Source organism: Staurois parvus, unplaced genomic scaffold (genome assembly GCF_062004578.1).
Source record: "Staurois parvus isolate SC_StPar_1 unplaced genomic scaffold, SC_StPar_1.0 ptg000048l, whole genome shotgun sequence".
In the NCBI taxonomy this organism is placed as follows: Eukaryota; Metazoa; Chordata; class Amphibia; order Anura; family Ranidae; genus Staurois; species Staurois parvus.
In genome coordinates this window covers 7,363,460-7,391,414 of record NW_028317844.1, presented here as the reverse complement: position 1 = coordinate 7,391,414, position 27,955 = coordinate 7,363,460, and the positions used below count along the sequence as shown (strand labels likewise).

The window sequence follows — 27,955 nt, the reverse complement described above, 5'->3', positions numbered from 1 at the left end:
CTCAATTGTTTCTGTAGAAATGTTTGCAAATTTGAACACTTTATGAATGCACTGTATGCGATACATAACATACAGAGCAATGCAAAGCAAGCATACATACAGCAAGCAGGACAAAAGTCTAGCAAATTGCATTGCAGTATACATGGTTGCTGCTTTTCTCCATTATATCAATACTGGAAAATAATACACATTCATACTCAAATAGAACACAATAGCAGGACAGATATTCTATGTAGATAGCTTATAATTAACTGGTCAGAAAGGTTCAACAGGCATAAACATCCTTCCTTAAGGCCCAGAGCGTGCTGTGTACACATTTTCTACGAATGGGACTTATTTGGAGACACTAGTTTGCAGAGATCTACCGCTTTATCCATGCAATGTGTATGCAAGATTTATTTTTTGCTTCATGAATCGGGTGTATACAGAGAAGTTGAGGCTGAAGTGGGTATAAAGACCTTTCCTTTTCATTCTTCCTCATTTTAAAATCTTTCTGGCCAGGCAAGAAATGTGAATTTTTTTGGAGGCTTATACAGTCAGGTCCATAAATATTGGGACATCGACACAATTCTAACATTTTTGGCTCTATACACCACCACAATGGATTTGAAATTAAACAAACAAGATTTGCTTTAACTGCAGACTGTCAGCTTTAATTTGAGGGCATTTACATCAAAATCAGGTGAACGGTGTAGGAATTACAACAGTTTGCATATGTGCCTCCCACTTGTGAAGGGACCAAAAGTAATGGGACAATTGGCTTCTCAGCTGTTCCATGGCCAGGTGTGTGTTATTCCCTCCTTATCCCAATTACAATGAGCAGATAAAAGGTCCAGGGTTAATTTTAAGTGTGCTATTTGCATTTGGAATCTGCTGCTGTCAACTCTCAAGATGAGATCCAAAGAGCTATCACTATCATTGAAGCAAGCCATCATTAGGCTGAAAAAACAAAACAAACCCATCAGAGAGATAGCAAAAACATTAGGCGTGGCCAAAACAACTGTTTGGAACATTCTTAAAAAGAAGGAACGCACCGGTGAGCTCAGCAACACCAAAAGACCTGGAAGACCACGGAAAACAACTGTGGTGGATGACCAAAGAATTCTTTCCCTGGTGAAGAAAACACCCTTCACAACAGTTGGCCAGATCAAGAACACTCTCCAGGAGGTAGGTGTATGTGTGTCAAAGTCAACAATCAAGAGGAGACTTCACCAGAGTGAATACAGAGGGTTCACCACAAGATGGAAACCTTTGGTGAGCCTCAAAAACAGGAAGGCCAGATTAGAGTTTGCCAAACGACATCTAAAAAAGCCTTCACAGTTCTGGAACAACATCCTATGGACAGATGAGACCGAGATCAACTTGTACCAGAGTGATGGGAAGAGAAGAGTATGGAGAAGGAAAGGAACTGCTCATGATCCTAAGCATACCACCTCATCAGTGAAGCATGGTGGTGGTAGTGTCATGGCGTGGGCATGTGTGGCTGTCAATGGAACTGGTTCTCTTGTATTTATTGATGATGTGACTGCTGACAAAAGCAGCAGGATGAATTCTGAAGTGTTTCGGGCAATATTATCTGCTCATATTCAGCCAAATGCTTCACAACTCATTGGACGCCGCTTCACAGTGCAGATGGACAATGACCCAAAGCATACTGCAAAAGCAACCAAAGAGTTTTTTAAGGGAAAGAAGTGGAATGTTATGCAATGGCCAAGTCAATCACCTGACCTGAATCCGATTGAGCATGCATTTCACTTGCTGAAGACAAAACTGAAGGGAAAATGCCCCAAGAACAAGCAGGAACTGAAGACTGTTGCAGTAGAGGCCTGGCAGAGCTTCACCAGGGATGAAACCCAGCGTCTGGTGATGTCTATGCGTTCCAGACTTCAGGCTGTAATTGACTGCAAAGGATTTCCAACCAAGTATTAAAAAGTGAAAGTTTGATTTATGATTATTATTCTGTCCCATTACTTTTGGTCCCTTAACAAGTGGGAGACACATATGCAAACTGTTGTAATTCCTACACCGTTCACCTGATTTGGATGTAAATACCCTCAAATTAAAGCTGACAGTCTGCAGTTAAAGCACATCTTGTTTGTTTCATTTCAAATTCATTGTGGTGGTGTATAGAGCCAAAAATTTTAGAATTGTGTCGATGTCCCAATATTTATGGACCTGACTGTATATAATTATTTGTTTAAGAATTTGTTGCCTCTAATCCCCTTATAATTATATCTAAAATGTTTTAATTATTACTTACCAGGTATATCCGAAAAGGTATGTACCGAAATCCCCCTTCTTCTGTAGAATACTCCATAAGCTTTCGGTTTATGGCCCAAAATTGGTCAAATTTATCTGGAACAAATTAACAAATAAAGTTAAGTTTCTGAGCAGAACTAACCAAGAATTATATATGTTATATAGTACATTCAGAACAAGAAGTAGGACTCCAGTCAAAACATTTTGCTTGTGTGTTTAGATGGGAAAGAGTTAGGAGTGAACATAGAACCCCTGTCAGTAATGAAGATCTATCTAAGTTTCACTAGAGAAGCACACTCCTTCGTATCATGAATTTCAGATAGAAAGCGAGGAGAAATCTCCCCAGTACAAAAGCTGGGATTTCCACTTTGGCTTCCGAAGAATATTAAAAATACAGCCATTAGTGCTCAATTGCAAAATCCCACCTTACAATTGTAAGGGAGCTTAAAGGTACCAATCCAGAATGTCTAGAGGGTTTCATATAAGGACTCCCCTAAAAGCAGCTACTCCCAAAGCAATATGTCAACACAGAGAGGACACAACCTGTAAAATATGTAGAAGAAAAGGGGGCATCACTGAGAGTAGCTTTCACATACATTCACTGGCCTCTTTATTAGGTATATTAGAAAACCCAAAAAAGGCAGAGGGTTTAGGGGATTTTCGTAAATATTACAGGGCAGCGGAGCAGTTATGCCAACTGTATTCGGATACATACATGCCAGATTGGACTTGGAATTTAAAAACCCAGGCCTGTAAGCCCCTCCCTATAGATTTAGTAATGTGGATTCCCCTAAAAACTTGTTGCGCCATATTATGCCCCTTTTTGTCTCATTCATTGTGTCTATGGGATTCCTTGTGTAAATAATTTCCTGAGTGCTCACTTCACACCTTGGTGGCCCCCATATTTTACAACCTGGAGTTTCCTCTCTGACTACAGCCTCTCCCATTCCATTGGTGGATAGATAAGGGCCTATACTGCATCGGTCACTTCCTGCATAATAAAGGCATCCACAAAGTTTCTTACTTTTCCCAACAGCTTCAAATGCTACAAAGTGAATCCTTTCGCTTTTATCAAATCACACATTTCCTTACAAAACTCTAGAGGCAGATGGCTGATATTATCGTACAGACTGCTTTTGATAATAGATTCTTCTCAGTAGGAGCACAGAGGGGCAATATATCACTCTTATACAAACGGTTTGTTGCCTCCCCCACTAAACTCTCATATCAGTTGACCTGGAAGAGAGACTAGGAAACCAATATCCCTGAGGACGACTGGAATGCTTGGACGGCCAGGATCCATAAAAGAATTTTAGATGTACAATTGATCGAGGCTAACTATAAGGTTATGCCCCATGGTATTTGGTCCTGGCCTGATTGTCCAGGATGGATCTGGGAGCCCCCTCAGGATATTTTAGAGGCTGTGGCCAGGAGAGAACCATGTTTCACACGTGGTGGACATGTCCCAAGGTACAGAGGTTTAGGACTAGGGTGCACACTTTAATTTACTCAGTCACCATGATAAACATACCCAAGAAGGCACAGGTTGCACTTTTGAATGAGTCTGTCCTTAAAGTCATTAAGCATACGCAAATCCTGATCTTATATGTGTGCTTGGCTGCTAAAATTGTCATAGCAACTGCCTGGAAGTCCCTGGTGGTAGCTGTCATGAAGCAGAAACTCACAGAGATTATATTGAATGAGAAAATGCTGAGTCTGCCTCAGGACAAACAGTCCAGGTTTGAGAAGATTTGGGACCCAGGGCTTCACTATTTAGAGGTATTACCTTCATGACTAGTGCACGCAGTGCAAAGAGGGGAATTTCGGTTGGATATCTGATCCTTTTCTCATTTCTATGTTCTTTCTCTTTATTCTTCTGTCTACGTGCTGATATTATAGAATCTTACTTTACATTGGAAGTTTTTGGCTTAACTACTGAAACGTAAAGTTTGCTGGGACTGTCCTATGAGGGGATGGGACTTATCCCCACTCTCCGATTAATAATACTGTTCAACATTTTTGACATGTGATGGTTCTTATGTCACATTTGTGTATTATGCCTTTGTAGATACCCTTTCTAAAGGTCTTTTTGTTTCTTCCCTTGCTATATGTTTGTACAGATGATATTGTGTGACATATAGTCAGGTCCATAAATATTGGGACATCTACACAATTCTAACATTTTTGGCTCTATACACCACCACAATGGATTTGAAATAAAACGAACAAGATGTGCTTTAACTGCAGACTGTCAGCTTTAATTTGAGGGTATTTACATCCAAATCAGGTGAACGGTGTAGGAATTACAACAGTTTGAATATGTGCCTCCCACTTCTTAAGGGACCAAAAGTAATGGGACAATTGGCTTCTCAGCTGTTCCATGGCCAGGTGTGTGTTATTCTCTCATTATCCCAATTACAATGAGCAGATAAAAGGTCCAGAGTTCATTTCAAGTGTGCTATTTGCATTTGGAATCTGTTGCTGTCAACTCTCAAGATGAGATCCAATAAGCTGTCAGTATCAGTGAAGCAAGCCATCATTAGGCTGAAAAAACAAAACAAACCCATCCGAGAGATAGCAAAAACATTAGGCATGGCCAAAACAACTGTTTGGAACATTCTTAAAAAGAAGGAACGCACCGGTGAGCTCAGCAACACCAAAAGACCCGGAAGACCACGGAAAACAACTGTGGTGGATGACCGAAGAATTCTTTCCCTGGTGAAGAAAACACCCTTCACAACAGCTGGCCAGATCAAGAACACTCTCCAGGAGGTAGGTGTATGTGTGCCAAAGTCAACAATCAAGAGAAGACTTCACCAGAGTGAATACAGAGGGTTCACCACAAGATGGAAACCATTGGTGAGCCTCAAAAACAGGAAGGCCAGATTAGAGTTTGCCAAAGGACATCTAAAAAAGCCTTCACAGTTCTTGAACAACATCCTATGGACAGGTGAGACCAAGATCAACTTGTACCAGAGTGATGGGAAGAGAAGAGTATGGAGAAGGAAAGGAACTGCTCATGATCCTAAGCATACCACCTCATCAGTGAAGCATGGTGGTGGTAGTGTCATGGCATGGGCATGTATGGCTGCCAATGGAACTGGTTCTCTTGTATTTATTGATGATGTGACTGCTGACAAAAGCAGCAGGATGAATTCTGAAGTGTTTCGGGCAATATTATCTGCTCATATTCAGCCAAATGCTTCACAACTCATTGGACGCCGCTTCACAGTGCAGATGGACAATGACCCAAAGCATACTGCAAAAGCAACCAAAGAGTTTTTTAAGGGAAAGAAGTGGAATGTTATGCAATGGCCAAGTCAATCACCTGACCGGAATCCGATTGAGCATGCATTTCACTTGCTGAAGACAAAACTGAAGGGAAAATGCCCCAAGAACAAGCAGGAACTGAAGACAGTTGCAGTAGAGGCCTGGCAGAGCATCACCAGGGATGAAACCCAGCGTCTGGTGATGTCTATGCGTTCCAGACTTCAGGCTGTAATTGACTGCAAAGGATTTGCAGCCAAGTATTAAAAAGTGAAAGTTTGATTTATGATTATTATTCTGTCCCATTACTTTTGGTCCCTTAAGAAGTGGGAGGCACATATGCAAACTGTTGTAATTCCTACACCGTTCACCTGATTTGGATGTAAATACCCTCAAATTAAAGCTGACAGTCTGCAGTTAAAGCACATCTTGTTCGTTTCATTTCAAATCCATTGTGGTGGTGTATAGAGCCAAAAATGTTAGAATTGTGTCGATGTCCCAATATTTATGGACCTGACTGTATATCATGTATGGCTTTTCGTTCTTTTTTATGCTGGATATTTTGAAAATCTTCAACAAAAACCTACTGACACTAAAAACACAGCAGACCTAACACATAAAGTATTTTCTTTTTGACTTTTGGATTTAGAATCTTAGGTTTATTTTGCCAAATTGCACCGGAAACCTAAAAGAGAATTTGGTAACTATGAGCAACAGAAAAATGCTCTCTGCTTTGTTTTATGCACCAAAGTACTTTTTTCAGTTGAGAACCAAAGCCAAGTTATGGCATAAGACATTAAGGCACCAGCAGAGAAAGCATCCTTTTATGCAAAAATCACCTGACTGGATTACATGAGATAACAAAAAAAAATTCCTAAAAATCCCCAAACAAAGCGAGAAATAAAAATTAGAGCATGGCTAGCCAGTCACAAGAAAGTTTTTCCAATTCAAAATAAAAAAAGTTATTGGTTACATGACATCACGAGACACACTGACATTCACTAGGCCTCCTTTCATTTGAAGGAGGCAATGCCACATTTGGCTTCTGCCTTCAAACAAAATCTGTAAATGCAACCCCCCTCCACAAAAAAGCAACCGCATCAAAAGCAAATTATGTAAATACTAAATGATGACTGCAGTTCTGGATGACTCTAGTGGAGATATTTTCCACATTACACCGTCATAATTCCTGAAAGTACACAGTGAAGGTAAAGCAACAAGACAATTACATATCAGAGGGAAAAGCATCTTTACTTTATTCTAAAGAAAAACAAAAGCCTATGCAACATATGTTATTAATATCACTGCTAAACATAGAACTTTTCCCCTCATGTTTTGGTGTATAGAGACAACTGTAACTAAAAATGTGAAAATTAATTTTAGGGAAAACAATTCCATTTAATCTAGTTGCTTCATCTCAACCAATGCTCCTAATGCTGACCACCAACAATTTAACTGAGACACTTGGCTTAAAGCGCAACTAAAGTATTTATGTTACAAATTTAAAAAAGCTTGTATGCAGAGTTTTTGATTAGGGTAGAGAATTTGTATGCCTCTTATGCTAAAAAAAAATGCTTAGCCTGTCTGCTAGCAAAGTTTTTATACAATGCTTATGCCGAATGTGCAAAGCAATAAACACTTTCTCTTTCACTTTTCTGTAAGATGCCAGAGTAGGGCCTGGGACAATGATGTTCCAGTTCCCATGCACAGGAAATCACCAATGTACAGTTAATGGTAAATGCTACTGCAAACCTGTCTCTCACTTGTTCCTACTTTTGTGTTAAAGTGACACTTTTTTATATAGAAAGGGGAAAGAGCAGTAAAACAAACCTTCTTGTATATTGGAAGATAATTTTGGATATCCCTTTTTTTCTGACAGGTAATAATGGCCACTAGGACAAGTAGAGAGGTGTATCTTTCCAAAGGAGTCACAGACCGCATTAAAAACCTAGGGAATGCATATAAAAAGCCCCCTTATAGCCAAACTAGCCTTTAATCTTAACCCTCCTTAATTTTAAACATAGCCCACTTTTTATCTAACCCCCAATACGAACTTAAACCTTAAGCCCTCATTCACATCAATGTGATTTGTCATGCAATTTGACAAGTTGCACCCTATGGAACCGTTCAAATCGGTGTGACTCCAACTTTGCGGTATGGCACTGATTTTGAAAAAAGGTTTCTGCACTATTTCTGCTGATTTTAAGTGCGACTTGCAAAGACATCTCTGTATAATTGTGCACAGATGTCAGGCAAGCCGCACATGAAATTGCACTGACCAGCAGCTTTGAAACTGCGTTACTTCAAGTGAAGTAGCGGAATTTCAATGCCATATTCAGTGTGAACCAGGGCTAAGGCTTCATTCACACGGCTGTAAAAAAAAAAAAGCATCAACAAGTGTCTTTAAACCACTTTCTGACTGCCCACAGTACTTGGCATTTACAGGTAGAGCAACGTACTGGAATGTCGCTCTGGCTGTACTAACACGGGGGTGCAGCGGATCCTGGTAACTGGACCCGCTGATCATGTGATCGCATAGCAATCACATGATCACAATGTTAGCAAAGCTGTTATGAATCAATCTGATTCATAACAGCTTTTCTTCCCTTCCTGGTGAGCTGTGATTGGCCCACAGTTCTCACTTGGTATATGGGCCAAGCACAGCACCCTGTACTACGTGATTAGCTGTAGCCAATCAGAAATCAATAGTATTTCGAATGGTCATGATTCATGAACTTACCCATTCATGACAGTTCAAAGCAAGCACTGCATTGCAGGTGCAATGATCTATATTGCACCTGCCATTCAAAGTGTACAAAAAAAAATCCCTGATCAACCCCCACCAATACTGCCGTCTGCTTGGAGGCAGTCTGTTTGGGATCTTTAGCAGATCTCCATGTTATCCCATATCAGTGACGCAGGGCTTATGACACCATTCCTGGATCGACGCAGGCTACTTTACGAATTTGGATTTTGGATAGACGTTTCCTTCAACCTATCCATATCTCCCCAGCCCAACCTCTTTGGGGGAATCCTACACTCTCTCATTTCCGCTCCATCCCAGACCCGCACCTTGGGCCAGGTATGGTATTAGAACCCTGGCGGATATTATGCCCTCTGGGATGCTATTAACATTCTCTCAACTTTTCCAGAAGTTCTGTCTCCCTCAAAAGATGTTCTTCCCTTATTTCCAACTGTGACATGCAGCCAGGGCCCAATTCCTGCACCCACCTATCCTTCAGCGGGACTCTGTCGAGGAGTTGTTGACTCAGGAGGACGTCCACAAACCACTGTCTGCTCTCTATAGAACATTGTTTGGTGTTAATTCCCCTAAGGTTGAGAAATTATGAGCTATATGGAAAGAAGATATTCCTTCTCTGGATGAGGAGGATTGGGCAGAGGCTCTGGAACAGGGTCCGAAGTTCGTTATCTCCTTCAGGAATAACTCATGCAGGTCAAATTTTTACATAGGGTTTACTTTTACCCCCTTGAGGCTCTCTCAGATATATCCAAAGCGGGACCCTACCAGTTCTCATTGTAGGTTACATCCCAGTACCTTTCTACATATGTTTTGGACGTGTCCTAGAATTGTATTATTTTGGTCTGATGTTTTTGACCTAATTAATGTACGGCTTCAGTTGTGCTTGACCCTCTCACCTGCCTTAGCATTGTTGGGACTTCATAATGATGTGCAACAATCCCACCATCTGAAGTTGTTGATATCCTACCTCTTTTATTATGCCAAAAGAGAGATTCTGTTACAGTGGAATTCTGGGGATCCCCTGGTGACGTCATCCTGGGAAATGGCTGTGGATGCAGCCCTTCCAATGTACAAGCTTACCTATATCAATAGGGACAGTCAATGGAAATATGATATGGTATGGCTCCCCTGGATGTCTCACTGAGAGATTGTGGTGACCCATTATTCTCTACTGGGATTTTGGAGTGGGGACTTATGGTAGCATCGCCCTTCTTTTCCACCCTTTTTCCTCTCTCTGGTGCTCTTTTCTTTCTCCCTCCCCTCCCCCTTTTTTTTCCCTTTTCTATTTTCCTGGATAACTGGTTTCTGCTTATTTCACCCCTGGATTCTTTCATCACACTAATTCTATTGCGGCAATATTGAACTGATTTTCTTGTGCAGATCGTTTTGCTCCTCCTTTCCTCTTGCCCTACATTGGATGTTGTGCAATATATTGTTTCTACTCATTTGTTCTGTACCATAACTTTCATGTCAAAAAGTCAAATGCTTGTATTATGTACCTGTTATAATGTTTTATACTTCCTTTTACAATAAAAAAACCCTGTTTTTGTAAAAAAAATAATATTTTGTTTGGGTACAGCGTTACATGACCGCAGAATTACCAGTTGAAATAGTGCAGCGCCAGATAGCAAAAAAAAAATGGCCTGGTCAGGAAGGGGGGAAACCTTCCAGGTTAATTACTGATCTGAATGCAGCTGCATTGTTTTCAATGGAGCCATTCATACAGGTGTGCAAACATGCACTGCATGTTCCATTTGTAAATGCATAAATTAAGTCACTATGTATGCATGTGCATCTATACTGTAGTACTTTATTGATCAATATGCAGGAACTTTTCTCCTAGAAAACACATGTAATAACATCTGTAAAATTTTTACGACTGCATAAACGAAGCCTAAAAGTGTAAAGCCATCCTTGATGTTAACCTACATTGTGAGGAAAGCATGTAAAATCATCAACGCTGGGCATCAGGCACCAGCACCAGGCAAACTTCTTTTGTCATAAAGGAACTTCCATCAATTCTTGGCGGCTCTTGGCAATTTACGCACAAATAAATTACTCAAACTGCATGCCTGGATGATGTAGAAGCCATCATCTGAGCAAGATATATGACATTGATATCTCAGGAGCCTGCGGACAGTATAGCATACATATTCTTGCCTAAGCAAGAAAGAAAGAAGTATAGGGATTGTGAGCATTAAAAAATGTTAATTTTTAGCTGGTGGGTTTTTAAATACTGTGGGAAATCCCACAAGGTCCAAAGTACAGGCAGGGCTGTTTCTCTCACAGAAGAGGAAAATGAGGCACGTTTATGGTGCTTGTCATCCAACAGTGAATATGTCTTCAGTTCTTTTACTCCCTAAACAGATTTAGCCTAATCACTAAGACCAATGTAACATAAAACAGCAAGAAATTACCCCACAGGTCTTGGAACTATGTACAGCAAAGGTTTACAGCCCTGTACTTAGTGCAGACATGCATTGATCAAATATTCTGAACACTATAACATGAAAACTATTGCAAACAAAAGCTTGCAGCTGACAAAAAAACAACTATGCATTTCATGCATAGTTCATAATTCATGCAGGCTCCACCTCTGCAACATCTCCAAAATACGCTCGTTCCTAACCCCAGAAACTACAAAGCAACTCATTCACTCCCTTGTTATCTCACGACTTGACTACTATAACTCCCTCCTCACCGGCTTACCTCATCAGACTCTCCCCGCTTCAGTCTATCCTGAACTCTGTAGCCAGACTCATCCACCTTACCAACCGCTCTGTATCCGCCACCCCCCTCTGTCATTCCCTCCACTGGCTTCTGATTGCCCAATGCATAAAATTCAAATTACTAACACTGACGTACAAAGCTATTAATAATACTGCCCCAAACTACCTCACTGACCTGATATCCAAATACCACTCAACACGTACTCTTCGCTCACAAGACCTCCTACTCTCTAGCTCCCTGGTCTCCTCCTCCCATGCCCGACTCCAGGGCTTCCCCCATCCTTTGGAACTCACTACCCCAATCTATCAGACTGTCACCTACCCTCCTCACCTTTAGGTGCACCCTGAAAACCCACCTCTTCAGGGAAGCCTACCCCACCCTCACCTAACTGCTGATCTCCTCCACTCCTCCTACCACTCCATCCCCCACAGCCATTTCCTCCTGTACCACCATCCCCTCCCTCCTAGATTGTAAGCTCCAAGGAGCAGGGCCCTCGAACCCCTCGTGTATTGTACTGTTACTGTATTGTCTAATGTACTGTCTCCCACTCTAATGTACAGCGCTGAGCAAACTTTTTGGCGCTATATAAATACTGTATAATAATAACTTTGAAGGCTGGGAAAGTTCGCCCAACCTGTTCTCTGCTGATAGAAAATAGATAAAGCAGCACGTCGATTAGCTTTAACCACGGTGGTCCCTATTATGAGAGATTATTATTATTATACAGGATTTATATAGCGCCAACAGTTTGCTCAGGGCTTTACAATATAATGTCACAGCTTAAAAAGTATATCAATTTAAAATTATCTTCATTACTAGACTCCTTGGTAACCCACAGATATCATAAATTAGGTAAGTGTTAAAACCTCATTCTAAAAACAATGCACACTCTGACTAAATTACATAATACTCAGAGGGACAGATAGATATCATTCAAAAATATCCAATAACCTATGGGCAACTCATTGTTAAATTTGGATTCTGACAGTTTTAGTAAGATTGGGCAGCAATCTAATTTCTATTGGAATCTTTAAAAAAGAAGTTTTAGATTGAAAAAAAACAAACAAAAAAAACAAACAAAAAAACATACATACTCAGCTAGGTGGATGCAGCATCAGTCCGATTCTGCATCTGTCCCTCGCTTCCTCTAAGATGGAGATTTGAGCGGTCATATATCACATCACTTGGTTCTCAGTCTCGTGAGCAGAGAGCCAGTGAGCAGAAAACTGTCAGTCAACAGCTCTCTGCTCTGCCCCTCCAATGCTCACTAAAGCACCGGGCTGTGGAGGGGGCAGGAACAGCTAGCTCAGGCTCTCAGTGACACTAAATTCAGGATCTCTCTAGAGTCTTGACTGGCTGCGTGAAGTCAGCTGACAGAGCACTTTAGTCCACAGTCGGCTGAATATGGGTCATAGGAGTGCAGAATGAAGTGCACTACTGCGATCCCCAGTAAAAGTAGGGCCAAAAGAGCTTTGGCCCTACTTCTTTAAAAACTGACCTACAAATGAAATGTATATACTCAACCCCTCCCCCCCACCTTTACTAACATACACTTATCAGAGCCAGTGGAATCAGCACTGTTTTGCTTTCACACTTTATGATTTGTGAAAAACATACTTTAGCACATTTCTGTAGTTTCCAAATCTTTGGTGGTACATTTTACTTGCACTTTCACTTCTTAAGACAACACAAAATTAAAAAAAAAAAAAAAAAAAAGAATATTGTAGGATATGAACTTCTAAATGGAAGATCGCTGAACCCTTAAAAGTAGTATTAAACCCTCAGCGATTTTTAGCTGAACACACGGAGCGCAATAAAATAAAAACTCCCCAGTAAAATGCATTTTCATCCAAGATAATCTTTATTGAAAAATGTTGGTACATTGAGTTGAAGATCATAGAAAAGACAATGACAAAAACATATGGGTTTAGAAGAACAGAAAAGATTTTTTTTGTCCCAGAGGTATCTTGAACAACCTATATAGACTTTTTTTTACAATTTCAGATTAGAGGAGCACGTCTGTACCTCTGCCCAACCAAGACCCCATAAGAAGCCAGTCTAGTGGACATGTGTGGCAAATGGTGGATAGTAAAGTCAGTTATGGAAAGTTTGAGTATTCATTTAGGTAGGAGAGCATGATCTGAAGGGGTGGGATGGGATTTAGTGTAGGGGCCAAGGGAAGGTGAAAGGGTTAGTAGGGATTACTGGCAGTGTAGACAGCTTTATGTGGAGCTACTATGTTTTGAAGGGTTAGCGGTGAGAACAGCCAGTGTTAAACGGTGGGAAATTCCTTTGATAGGACATGGGATGGAAAGAGGAGGCAATCTGGGTGTGGATAGGGGGATATGGGGGCTCCGAGTGATGGTGGTGGTAAAAACTAATGCACCCCAGACATGTGTATGCCTGTGGACATTTGCACAGAGCACATTTGAGAAGAGCAACGGTCTTTTTCTGATTTATGAGTTGTAGACCACCAGGTGCTGTGTTAGGTACATATTAGCCACGACCCATCTTCAGTGTTCTGGCTGAGGAAAGAAGGTTCTCATCGAAGATTTTATAATACACGGCCCCATCCTCTGGTCCCTCAATGTGGCAAAGTTAGCCTCTGCCTTTAGCAGAGAAACAGCCCCAAAGCATATTGTTTCCACCTCTGTGCTTGACTGTAGGGATGGTGTTCTTAGGGTCATAGTCAGCATTTTTCTCCCTCCAAAGGTGGCTTGTCGAATTAACGTTAAAGAGCTTGACTTTGGTCTTATGTGACCGCAGCACTTTCACCCAATGCTTCTCTGAATCATTTAGATGTTCACTAGCAAACTTCAGATGGGCCTGTACATGTGCCTTCTTGAGGACGGGGACCTTGCAGGCGCTGCTGGATTTCAATCCATGGTGGCGCATTGTGTTACCAATGTTTCGTGACTGTGGTCCCAACTGCCTTGAGATCATTTACAAGCTCCTCCCCATGTAGTTCTGGACTGATCCCTCACTTTTATCATGATAATCCTTACCCCATGAGGCGAAATCTTGCATGGAGCTCCAGACATAGGGTGATTGATGTTTTTTTTTTATTTATTCCATTTGCGAATAATAGCTCCAACAGTTGTCTCCTTCTCACCAAGCTTCTTGTTGATGGTCTTGTGGCCCATTCCAGCCTTGTGCAGGTCTACAATCTTGTCCCTGATGTCCTTTGACAGCTCTTTGCCCATGATGATGAGGCTTGAATGGAAGAAAGAGATTCTGTAGATGGGTGTCTTCTATACATATAACAAGTTATCGTTAGGAGCACCTTCTTAAAATTGACAGGACTAATCTGTGTACCACATGAGCACATAGTCAGTCTGTGGGAGCCAGAATTATTGTTGGTTGGTAAGGGATCAAATACTGTTTACTCACTGAACTGCAACTCAATTTATAACATTTGTATCATGCATTATTTCTGGATTTTTGGTTGATATTCTGTCTCTATCATTTAAAATACACCTATGATAAAAATTGTAGACCCTTCATTTCTTTGTAAGTGAGCAAACTTACAAAATCGGCAGGGGATCAAATAATTATTTTCCCCACTGTATATGGGTTTGTATCTTTTTTTTTCCTTTTTATTGGTTGAACCGGATGGACTATTTTTTTCAACCAGACGAACTATGTAATATAGAGTGGGTGTATTTACATTTATAAGGGAGTCAGGGCAGGAAAAAGGAAGCCCCTTGAATATTGGTAGGTTGAGAGAGGCCTGCATAGGCTTACAAGAAAGAAGGTAAATTGGGGGAGGTGTGTTTGAGTTACAGGTGGACTATCACAGGGCCCCCCTCCCTCTCCGCCTTGATGCAATAACAGCTCAAACAGTATAAGCAACTTGAACATGTCCTAGGGAATTACAAGGACATTTGAGGGTATCAATATCAACTCATTAATACAAAAATCTCCTTTATATAGACTATACTTTGTAGAATGGAGAACTGGGCCTCCCTATCACTATAGCACCTGAAGGGGCGGAGACAACACAGACTTTGACCAAGGCCAGTGAGGAGCATCAGAGGTTGAGCTAGGGGTATCCAGCATTTATCTTCCCCAGTCATCCTGTCCAAAACAGATTGGGCTAATATTGGGATACGTGACCTTGAGGTAGTCCTTATGTATGAGCCATAATTAAAAAGCTGCTTTAGTGAAGACGTTCACTGAAGACCTCCGAAACATTTTCTGGGTATGGCTATATGATTCCCATTTTAGTGAGTAAAGTAAATCAGCTGAATGGGATTAAATGAAGTAGTGACAAGAGTTCCCAAAGCTTTCCATGAGATTGAGGAGCAGTTCGTATTGGTTCTCAGCCTGAGATGTCCTTACCCACACTATGGGCTTACCCCTGGGCAAAGGGATGTAACCAAGTATAAGCTTCAAGCTTGAAAGGGGTGCATGCAGTACTGTGAACAGTGTGGAAAGTCAGATAACAAAGATGGAGTAGTTATAATGGGTGTGGGGAGGCAAGTTCACAGGACTGTATGTTAGAAATATTTACCAATCCACCAATACCGGGGGTATTTGGTTGACTGGGTGAGCATGAAGGATGATTGGGTTGCAGAATATGGTAGATAAATATGTCACAACAGAACACTCATTGACCACAACTTGGGAGGGTCCCAAGCATATTGAAATTTTGAAAAGAGTGGCAGCTTGTAATCTCAAGGTGTGCGATGTGTTGCCACATTGATTGTAAAATGGTAGTAGGGGGTAACAGACGCCAGGGCAGGCCACTGAACACAACAGGAGCATCAAGAGAAAATAAGAACCAAAACAGACAGGAGGTCACTTCTGGTCTCAAATATGTTGATGGATGTGATCATTTATAGTATGATACTAATAATGTAAAAATGTAATTTCCATAATTTATACTATAATACAAATAATCTAGTGGTTCACTATAGGAGAAAAGGGATGCTGAAGTTCTGCTTCCTGAGTTCCTTTCCTCTCTCTCATCCTGCTGAGTGGACAATTAAGCAGCAGCAACTTTATGGGGGAATCACTGTCGTTTCCCATTCTATAAGCATGTACAGTGGTAGGTTGACCAGCACTGTGCACAACAGAAATCTCTGAATGGCTGAACGTGCTGACTTTCCCTTGCCCAATCTGACTACTTCTGTGAAGAGGATTATGTGAGGTGATATCTAGAAAGTTTTTTTTATGCGTACATATGCAGAAAAGTAAGTTTAACTCCTTCCTGTCAACCCTTCAAGAAATATTAATGCCAGAGATGTTTCATCGGCGTTTTGATCATGTGATCCTTTTAACTAGCTTTCACAGTGATCACATGATTGGGAGCCTGTCCTACTGGCTCCTGAATGTTGCTATGTGGCCAGAATCGGTGCAGTGATAGTGCTGGGGCCGAGTGAGCGAGCAAGTGCCAGGCAAAAAAGAGAATATATGTGGCAGCATGGAATAAGGCCCACTTTGTGTGGCCACATATATGCGTACTGCTTATGGGAAGAGGCTATTGATCTTTTTTAAAGAATATATTTGAATATATTTCTTTTTCATTTTCAATGAATACATAATTGGATTAGCTAGTGTTTTAAAACATTTGGTTTCCAGAAAATGTTGTCTAACAGGTACCCTTAAAGAAATAGCTCTTAATGGCCCGTTTCAACAAGAAATTGGTATATAACCAAAAAGAATTCTAATTCTAACCAACAACTAAGAGTTGTGAAAAATCTACAGAAGTCTATGAACAATAGTCATTTGGGTACAACAAAAGTCATAATATTAATACACTGCCAAATTAGAATTCTAAGAAGTGTATACTGTATCTGTTTAAATATATAACAAAGATTTAAATTTCAAAACAGACAATTTGCTAAATAAAAGATACATTTAATTAGAATTTCAGCAACTTTAATATTGACGTGTCTAATTGGAGAAAGCAGTTACAGCACAAGCTGCCTAATAACAATGGATGAAAGAGCAGTATTGTTTCATAGTAGAACAAGGATATTCAATGATCTAGGTGGCATGAACAACTGAGACTGCCTAACCCGGCAAAAGTATCCATGACTTCTGAAAACGGCAATGCCGTCAACCACAAACTTGTATTAGGTGTATTTGAAAAACAAAAACCCAATTGAAGGTATGTTTTCCCACCCAAGGCAAGCCACATGAAGCATTTTGAGGAGCTTGTGTTTTAGATGGATCTCATCCAGTTGTACTAATAAATGCAATGCACATATGAAATATTCTAGCTGTCTCTATGCCCAAGATAGTAAACTGCAAACAATAAATTCTGGCAAGTGTTTTACAATAATCTGGCCAGCCTCCAGCTTGTTGGGGAAACATGTTGATTCAATGTTACCTGAAGTGGGAACTTTTTATGACTGGATTTCACAAGAAGATGAAGAAGCTGAATATTGTGTCGTAGATTTTACTGAAAAAATAAAAAAGGAATTGTGCTGAAGACTTCATGATACTGAAATATTGTCATAAATATACATTCAGTGGTCCATTTATTAGTACACCTGTTTCTTAAAGCAAATAGAAAAACAGCAAATTGTTTGACTGTAGCTCGAAACACCAAGCCTGCTAGCCTGTGGTTATTTGATAAAACAATCAGACAGTACATGGTCCTTGAGACTTTATGATCTGATTCTTGGTGCCAGACTAGGTAAATGAAGCATCTCAGAAAAGTGCTGATCTCCCGGGAACTTACAGCACTACAGGTCTCCAGAGTTTACAGAAATTTGTATAAAAAATAATAAAATTCAGTGACCAGCAGGTCTGTGAAATCAACTTGTATGGTCACATACACACTGGGCATTTAGTCTATGTGCAGGAGCAGCATTCAGCTTAGCTGCCTGAATCCTTTCAAAGTTTTTGACAAGCTGAAATGTGCTGCGATGTTGTACAGAAAGGTATTCACATTTAGCACTGTATGTGTTCAGGGACATATGCCCACAACTGAGAGTACCTCAATCACATTCAGATGGGTAAGAACCTGGCATAAAAAACATGACACCATGCATAATTTCTTGCATCAATAGCAACACAGTCTGGTGGAGTAATGGTAATGCTATAGAGTCACCAAAGAGAAAAATTCCTTTAGGAACTATTCTAGCACCTTGATGAATAAATGCCGCAAAGCTTTCAGGATCTCTGAAAACAAGACGACCCTACTTAGAACTAGGTAATTCTATCTACTTTTGTCCTCTATGACCTATATTCATATTAAAGAAAGCTAAAGTGGCTTTGGTTAAATGTAATTAGGTTTATAAGCTTACAATTTATATATTTTTAGCACTTTTATATAAACTTTGTTGCACACTGGGTGCACCCAATGGATTCACAGAGTATCAGATGTTCTCCAAAAGGGGAAGGGAGGTGGGGAGCATAGGAGACGCTGTTTGCTTTCAGACTCTTCTGAGTGAAACCTCCTACAGCCCTTTCTGAACAGGTAGGCATTGAGGAGGAAGGTGAAGAGTCACTCCTCCCATTAATTTTGCTTTGCATAAATCTAGAGTAATTGCACTCTTTAACCCCTTCCTGCCCAGCCCCAGTGTCCCTTTAATAGGGTCAGTACTCCCGGAGGGTGAGCAGGATCTGACATCATGTGACCACTGTGTCTGGCTGTTACAGTAGTCACATGATGAGGAGCTGGTCTCGCTGGCTACTGGTCATTAGGGGGGACCAAGATCTGTCTCTGTGAGTGTTCTGACAGCACAGAAACATTGGCCACGCAGTGACACATACGTGCATCATATGAGTAAAATCACCCAACCTTTTGCCACCTCACACGTTACACAGGTGGCAACAGATTAAACAACAGGGATAGCCTGGAACACATGTGACAAAGACCCTGGAGAGGGTCTTTTCCTGGATGGAAAAGAGAATACAAAATATCTACACGCCAAAATTCAGCATCAACCAATACAGTAAGGAGGAAAGGTCTGTTAATACTTTCAAACATTCTAGCACTTTACATCTGATCTTCACCTAAGCCCTAAAAGTACACACATTTATTACTACTGATGATGTAACATGCGCTACAAGTGGAGGTTAATGTATTTTAGAAATACAGCTTTGTTTCACTTGCTTCCAATGGAGCCTAAAGCCAGTTGTGCATGGGCATTCTCACAGCTCTTAACAAAAAAAGAAGTTTAGCTATTGTTTACATGCCTTCTTTACAAAGGGTTATCAGCCTATGCAATAGGCTAGCACACAGCACCCTTACAAACCATGCATCTGTAACCCCCTTCTCATCCCCATCCAGTTTACAGCAAAGCTTACACAGAACCATAGCAGGGGAAGAGCCCACAACATACCTGGAGCCAAGGTTTCCTATAACTAAAGCCCGATACACAAGTAACAAAATTCAGCCGGTTCAGCAGGAACCTAGCCAGTCCCCTGACCATGTTCCTGATGAAACACATTGGGCATGGCAACAATACGACATAATCACACATGGTGCCGGCAGGAGTTTGGTGTGAGAAACTGCCTGTTTTGACAGATACTGCTTAATGCAGTTATGAAGATTTGGCTTGTAAGTGTATACTATATTGTGATAAAGCAGGTTTTTATATACTACACGATGGTCTGCACCTTTTAACCCTTTGTCGGTTGCTGGTAATATTGGTTATTGATCGATGTGATTGCTCCGAATACCACTGGAGGCACTTTGTTTTAAAGCGCTTTTGACCATTTAACCCTTATGGTCCACAACATTTGGTAAGAGAATTGAGGCTGTACTGCATGAAGTGGACGTGTTGGAACCCATGAGGGGCAATATTGCGACACTGGAAGGTGAAAGCTTTAAAGCAGAGCTCTTCTGGGACACGTGACAGGTCCCAGAAGACTAGGGGACCATTCAGAAAGCACAGCGCTACTCACGCATGCGCAGTGGGCACCCGGCTGTGAAGCCGCAAGCTGTCACAGCCGGGTGCCCACAATGAAGATGCCGGCACCAAGAACACAGGACGGCCAATTAACCAGGCTGCGGGGGAGACACTGCAAGATCAAGGGATGGGAGTGAGTGGCTGGTTTGTAAAAGTCATCAGCTACAGTTTTTGTAACTGCTGACCTTTATTTTTTCACACCATATGTGCATAATGGGTGCTCATGGGTAAACCACACAGATTTCCCTTGCAGAGGCATGAGTTTACATAACTGTTTTATGCACATTTCAGTGAGTTTTATACAGATTGCAGATTCCTGTGCATAAAAAAAATCTGTACATGATATTAGTGTTGGGGTGTGAACAGGGCACATAGAGAACATGTACAGAAAAACTGACGTCTCTCCACCATGGTGTGAATGAGGCCTAATACAGTAAATGATCATTTCTGATGACTAATGTTTTTGAAACTTTTTTTTTATTGGTTTAACCATAGTTCACCTGGTGGTTTTATAAGCACTTTATTAGCATTTTTGCACTGAACTATTTCTCATGTTTGATATTTGTAAATTGATTCACATATGAATTATTTCATTGGTTTAATTTTTTTTGATACTGCACAATTTGCACTTTGTGTGTGGTAACATTTGTATATATGTATTTATAGATTATAAATTAGATATATATTATATATCTCATTATAGTGAGATTTATATAGCACTACACTATTGATTTTAACAGGTTCAGCAGGAACTGGATGAATTTTGTCTGTTCAACTGAAGCTGGTCTAAACATGAGCTTCTGTCAAAAAACGGTCCTGCTGCAAACCAAGCATTTGCATCAGCGCTTGTGGCCAATGGCATGTATGGTTGTGCATTCTGATAGGGGGAAGGTGTCTTGTTTGGTTGAGTAAATCAGAAGCCATCATCTTCACTAACATTTTCATAAGGAGAGATCAGAAAGGACAGCCAATGTATATCAGCACAAATTTCCTATGAACACTAGGCAAACAGCTAAATATACAGTTGAAATACACAGATGAAAGCTGTTTTGCCACCCAAAGGATTTGCACTGTATTTCTGTCCATTCGGTCTTTAGATTTATACAGGTCTGCCACACAGCACAGTCAAGTCTGGCAGGGCAGGAAATCTGATTTTATCTGCTGCAGCTCAAAAACACTTACGGCTCTTGTCCATCCCTCACCCTGTGAATGGACAGTGAAAAGAGAAGTGTAATACTGATGAACTCATCTCTTTGATCTTTTCTCCTATCGGCTTGTACATTGAGCAATGCAGCACAACCGATCGACTCCCTATGCTGCTTCTTCCTCTTCTAGCTCTGCTGCACAGTGGACTGCAGAGGGGCTGAGGCTAAGCTACATTCACACGGTTTGTATTAAAAACATCTAATGGTGTAATTATGGATATAGAGCTGCATTCATTTGTGTATGTTATATACGTATGTGTGGAGTTTAGCCTTGAGAAACAACTTTCTGACTGTTATAGTAGCTTTGTCTAAAGTCTAACAAAAGGCCTTTGTAAAAAGAGCAACAGCTTTCAGAAATACATAAACTATGCAAATGAACAAGTGTGTTTAGAACAGAACATTGATTTGAAGTCATACATGCCTTTGGGGGCAAACACTGTTTTCAGTGTCACTGATGACATGCTGCCAAGGCAAAACCTCATCAGATAAAACAATAATGGTAAGACAGGTTTCAGTACCAGCATGCCCTAACAAAGCTTTCAGTGACAGTGTGAACTGCTATTTTATAGCAATTTATATACCCTTGCCAAGGTTAATTAAACAGGATTAGTATTACCTAAAACATATGTAAATACAGTTGAGTTACTATATCACCAAATAACTTGAATAGAGCAATCTTCAATAAAACCACAATAGAAGAGTAGCCTACAGGGTGTCAGCTAAGACAAAACAATTGAAAGTAGGCATCTTTTTTCCTTCATTATACAAATGGGAAACTGTGATTGCAGGTTACTGAAAGGATATACTGTATGTGTAGCTTCAGCTTAAATATAAATTAAAGTCAAATAATAAAATTGCCATTTAGACAGATGGGAAGGCACAGGCTATCTACACAAGAACTTCTAACTTGAACGAAAGAACTGGTCTGGTGCATGCAAATTCCTCTGCAAATCCCTCAATCTCCCTGCAACTGAGTCTACAAATACGTGGGCCAAAAAAAAAAAATCGTCCTTATGGCATATATCCATAGCACCCATTCTAGGTAAGCATGTCCAACACACTCTAATCATGCATGCCCCTGATCAGTCAGAAAAAAAATCCAACCCCTGACTCATTCTTTAATATAGTCTGCTAAAAGGAGGAATACACAGTAGATACAAAAAGTCTACACACCCCTGTTAAAATGTCAGGTTTCTGTGATGTAAAAAAAATTAGACAAAGATAAGTCACTTCAGAACTTTTTCCACCTTTAATGTAACCTATAAACTGTACAACTCAATTGAACAACAAACTGAAATCTTTTAGGGGGAGAGTAAACAAAGTGTGCACATCCTTTTATAACTGGGGATGTAGCTGTGTTCAGAATTAACCGCATGCCGCCCAGCCACTGTACATATACGGTGGCAGGGCGGCACTCGCAGGCAAAACCACATTTTAAAACGTGTGTTTTGTAAACAAATAGGAGGCGCGCCGCCGCCCTATTTGTCCCGTGGATCGCCGCCGCAGATGTCAGTCGCCGGGTCACAGCCGCTCCTTAGCGGCTATGTCCCGGCGATCGGCGGCAAACAGTGACAGAGAGCACAACTGCAGTAGCTGTGCTGTCTGTCACTTCCCTGTCAGCTCGAGGATGAGCTGATCGAGAAAGAACAGTTTCTCTTTCTCGATCAGCCTTGTCCCGCCCAGTACACACCCCCGCCCCCTAGTAAAACACTCCCCTTACTCCTATAACCCTTCCCTGCAAAATAAAGTTAACCCCTTCCTCCCCATTGCCATTAGTACAGTGTCAGTTTTTTTTTTTTTTTGCACTGATCACTGTATTAGTGTTTTTGGGGATGGCAGTGACCCCAAGTCAGTACCCCCCAATGTCAGAATGTCCGCCGCAGTCCCGCAGTCCTGCCTTAAGTCGCTGGTTGCTGCCATAGGTCCCTTATCGTCGCCATAATTCGCTTATTGCCGCCAATATTAGTATAAAAAAAAACCCTAAAAATCCCAGTATCTTTCCCGCCATTTGTAAACGCTATAACTTTCACGTAAACCAATTAATTTACACGTATTGGGTTTTTTTAGCAAAGACATGTCGCAGAAAGCATTTTGGCAGAAATTTATGACTAAATTTGATTTTTGCATTTTTTTTTACTGGACATGTTTTATAGCAAAAAGTCCAAAATATTGTTTTTTTTTCCTCAAAATTGTCAGACTTTTTTTTTATAGCGCAAAAAATAAAAACCGCACAGGCGATCAAATACCACCGAAAGAAAGCTCAATTTGTGGGGAAAAAAAGGATGTAAATTTTATTTATGTACCATATTGCATGACCGCGCAATTGTCCGTCAAACTAGCGCAGCGCTGTATAGCAGAAAAATGGCGGAAATTGCAGTATTTATACCATAGTTTGTAGACGCTATAACTTCCACACAAAGCAATCAATATACACTTATTGGGATTTTTTTTACCAAAAACATGTAGCAGAATACATTTTGGCCTAAATTTATAACCAACTTTGAGTTTACTATATATTTTTTATAACTGAAAATAAAAAATATTGTTTTTCTTCAAAATTTTTGGCCTTTTTTTGTTTATAGCATGAAAAATAAAAAGCACACAGGTGATCAAATTACACCGAAAGAAATCTCTATTTGTGTGAAAAAAAGGACGTAAATTTCGTTTGGGTGCAGCATTGCATGACCGCACAATTATCAGTTGAATTAGTGCAGCGCTGAGTAGCAAAAAGAGGCTTGGTCATTAAGGGGGGTAAATCCTCTGGAGCTCAAGTAGTTAAGCAATCACATTCAAATCATGTTAAATAGGAGTCAGTACACACCTGCCATCATTTAAAGTGTCTCTGATTAACCCCAAATAAAGTTCAGCTGTTCTAGTAGGTCTGTTCTAGTAGGTCTTTCCTGACATTTTCTTTGTCGCATCCTACAGCAAAAGCCATGGTCCGCAGAGAACTTCCAAAGCATCAGAGGGATTTCATTGTTAAAAGGTATCAGTCAGGAGAAAGGTACAAAAGAATTTCCAGGGCTTTAGATATACCATGGAACATTGATAGTCATCAGCAAGTGGAGAAAACATGGCGCAATAGTTACATTACCAAGAACTGGACATCCCTCCAAAATTGATGAAAAGATGAGAAGAAAACTGGTCTGGGAGGCTATCAAGAGGCCTACAGCAACATTAAAGGAGCTGCAGAAATATCTGGCGAGTACTGTCTGTGTGGTACATGTGACAACAATCTCCCATATTCTTCATATGTCTGGGCTATGGGGTAGAGTGGCAAGACAGAAGCCTTTTCTTACGAAGAAAAGCATCCAAGCCCCGCTAAATTTTGCAAAAACACATCTGAAGTCTCCCAAAAGCATGTGGAAAAATGTGTTCTGGTCTGATGAAACCAAGGATAAACTTTTTGGCCAAAATTCCAAAAGATATGTTTGGCAGAAAAACAACATTGCACATCACCAAAAGAATACCATACCCACAGTGAAGCATGGTGGTGGCAGCATCATGCTGTGGGGCTGTTTTTTTTCAGCTAGAACCGGGGCCTTAGTCAAGGTAGAGGGAATTATTAACAGTTCCAAATACCAGTCAATATTGGCACAAAACCTTCAGGCTTCTGCTGGAAAGCTGAACATGAAGAGGAACTTCATCTTTCAGCATGACAACAACCCAAAGCATACATCCAAATCAACAAAGGAATGGCATCACCAGAAGAAGATTAAAGTTTTGGAATGGCCCAGCCAGAGCCCAGACCTGAATCCGATCCAAAATCTGTGGGGTGATGTGAAGAGGGCTGTGCACAGGAGATGCCCTTGCAATCTGACAGATTTGGAGTGTTTTTGCAAGGAAGAGAAGGCAAATATTGCTAAGTCAAGATGATAGACTTATACCCAAAAAGACTGAGTGCTGTAATAAAATCAAAAGGTGCTTCAACAAAGTATTAGTTTAAGGGTGTGCACACTTATGCAACCATATTATTTTAGTTTTTTATTTTTAGTTCCCTCCACTTAAAAGATTTCACTTTGTTGTGCAACTGAGTTGTACAGTTTATAGATTACATTAAAGGTGGAAAAAGTTCTGAAATTATTTATCTGTCTTTTTTTAAATCACAGAAACTTGACATTTTAGCAGGGGTGTGCAGACTTTTTATATCCACTGTAACATTCAAAAGAACAGATGGAGAGCTTGCAGCCCCACCCAGGCCCACAATAAACACTAAGGTTAGGTGAATTAAATGCTTTGTATTGTATCAGAATGAATAAAACATATGAAGGATTTCCAGGTCATATTCCCTATTTAATGTATCAGCAATACTAGCAAGGCCAGTGTTGAAGTCCATGGGCAGGGGCCTTACGTCACTGGGCAGGTATATAAACAGAAAAGTTCTAAACCCAATACAAGGTGAAAGCATGTGCCAAACTACATGTGAACAAACTAATTGTACCCTTTGCACCACAAAAGACCCCGAAAAACAATAGGGGGGTGCCTTATAGGGAAGTTACTATCTCCTCCCTAGTGTACCATAAAAGAACTGTTGAAAAACGTAACCTTAAACCTTCTAATTGGAAGCATGAACCAGTCTAACATGGAATTTGGCATGGGGGAGGAGCGTAGTAAAGATCCACATATAGACTACCCATACATTCCACACTAACTCCTGTGCTAAAGGTAATGCTGTAGAACTTGGTGTCCAAAAAAAATCTAAACCGACACTAAACCCAATTTTTTTACGTCAATTGTTCTAAAATATCAATTATACCATGGCTCTGGTTTTTTGTTTAAAAAAAAAATCTCTTAGCTCTTTTTCTCCTGATGCATCTCACTGCTGCTAGCGTAGAGTGAGCAGTGCTGCTATTTCTGGTCACATGTTCCCCACTCTATGGGTACCATAATTCACTTAGAGCTTAATATGTCTACAGGTAGATGTGCTGTCCATCTCGGAAACGAGCAGGGAAGGGTGGCTATGTGCACATACACAAGAGGGTCAGGGAGAACAATGTTGCCACCCTAGAGCAGGAAGTCTGAAAACATCAGAAAAAAGCTTGCATTTGAGAGATGAATCAAAAGGAAAAAAAGAGATAGAAAGTACATTTTAGTTAAAATAATGTGAGTTTGGCGTCACGTTAAGCTTCCCTTTAAAGGAAAAGTATGGTCAGCTTTTTGGCCATACGTCTACTATGGATTTCAGGAGCGATGGCGGCTGACATCACAGAGCCGGTCCAGGCTCTGGGAAGATTACGACAATATGATCGGGATCCGCCCAGAAGCTGTACCGGCAGCTGGGTCAGCCTCTCAGGTGTGCAGCTGGGAAACTGAGACAGCTACTTCCACCCCTTCCACACCCCAATACTCCAGTGAGCCTCTGAGGGGCAAAGCAGACAGCCAGTGACTGATAGTCAACGTTCTCTACTCAGAGAGGAGAAATTAATGGTCAATGGTGTTCTCAGTGAAGAGGCGTTGGGGGATCAATGCTGCATCCACCTATGTTAGTATTCTATTTTGTTTTTTTGAAACTCAGTACTTCACTTTTAGGCTCTGCAACCAGGCTTTGTTTAGCAACGCAACTGAGATGCTTTATAAATGTAGAACAGAACCTAGAGCTGCAGCAGAAGACTAGAAATGTACACATGAACTATTAATAAGCAACATGTCATAATTACATGACAAAAATGATATATTTTAAGTCTTGAACTTAGCAAATAGCAAAGTAGCAAAAATAATATATACACAGGTTGACTCGTAAAGAAAAGGTCAAGCAGACAAACAGCTAAATACAGAGATGGACGACAGAAATAAAATCCTTTTGGCAGATTAAACTGCTCTTATGTATATCAGTTTTTATTGCTGTCTGTACCCCCATTATGGAGATTCACCCGCTCTATTTGTCCTGTTTATTGTTGTCATCAAAAGTGAAAGTAAAGGAAAATTCCAAATTTTGGATTGACATCAGAACACTAATAGAGGGGAAATCTTCCAATGGGGGCACTAGTTCTGGTGGCCCTGGCGATTCATTGGGATTCCCTATCTTTAGAGGGATTTCCTCTCATTTCCTGTTTGGTGATGGGACAGGAAGTGAAGGGAAATATCCCCGATGAGACACAGATGGCAAAAGAAAAAACTGACGGGACATACAACCCTCCCTTACTCTATCCAAAATTTTTAAAAAAGTTTTGCCTTTAGTTACATTTTAAGAATGCATTGATAATTACAGAGATTTAACAGATTGTGTCTTTTCCATCTATTTGGAGTTCAGCTTTAAGTCTTAAAGTTTATTTGAAATAATGATTTCACAGATAATGGAAGCATCTAGCATTCTTCATTATATTCCAAGCATTTCTGTTTTCAGTATGAATGTACTGGGTAAATAAAACAGCCCTTTGTTTTAACATCTATGCTAAATTAATCAGTCTATCTAAACAGCCTATTTGTACATTGCTGCTTGCCCTGCCATTTCAATGACCTTGAAGACAGTTTGACTATGGCTATCAAGCAAGGAACTGCCGCTGCTAAAATGTAAATGTTTACTCTCTGTTTCAGCCCTAATTTAAACTGCCCAAAGGTTTTGCAAAAAAAAAAAAAAGAAAAAATAACAGATGTAGCCGTCATGAGGCAGTTATTGCAAATGGTACTTTCTTTTCTTTTTTGTGGTCATTTATTATGTTTCACTGCAGCACTAGAAAACGTTAGAGCTAAAAGAAAGCCAGCTTTAGAAAAAAACAACTGAACAGAACATTGTGTTTCTAATTCTTGGTTTCACTAGCATTTCTTATTTCTCTTTTGCAAATAGCTGATATATCAAAATTAGCTTTTGAAAGTTTTCAAAAGATGTCTTGTAAGCTTTTTGTTGAGTTTCAAAATGTGTTCAT

At 40.4% G+C, this 27,955-nt stretch overlaps 1 protein-coding gene across 3 annotated transcripts in view; it reads right to left on the bottom strand.

Moving 5' to 3' along the window:
* Window positions 1-27,955, bottom strand: part of ATG5 (autophagy related 5) — a 229,060-nt gene that overhangs the window by 131,248 nt on the left and 69,857 nt on the right. For all 3 annotated transcript variants that reach the window (XM_089665022.1, XM_089665037.1, XM_089665029.1), the window contains exon 6: window positions 2,261-2,355. In XM_089665022.1, coding sequence (XP_089521148.1) covers window positions 2,261-2,355 — 95 coding nt within the window. The remainder of the gene's footprint in view (window positions 1-2,260; window positions 2,356-27,955) is intronic.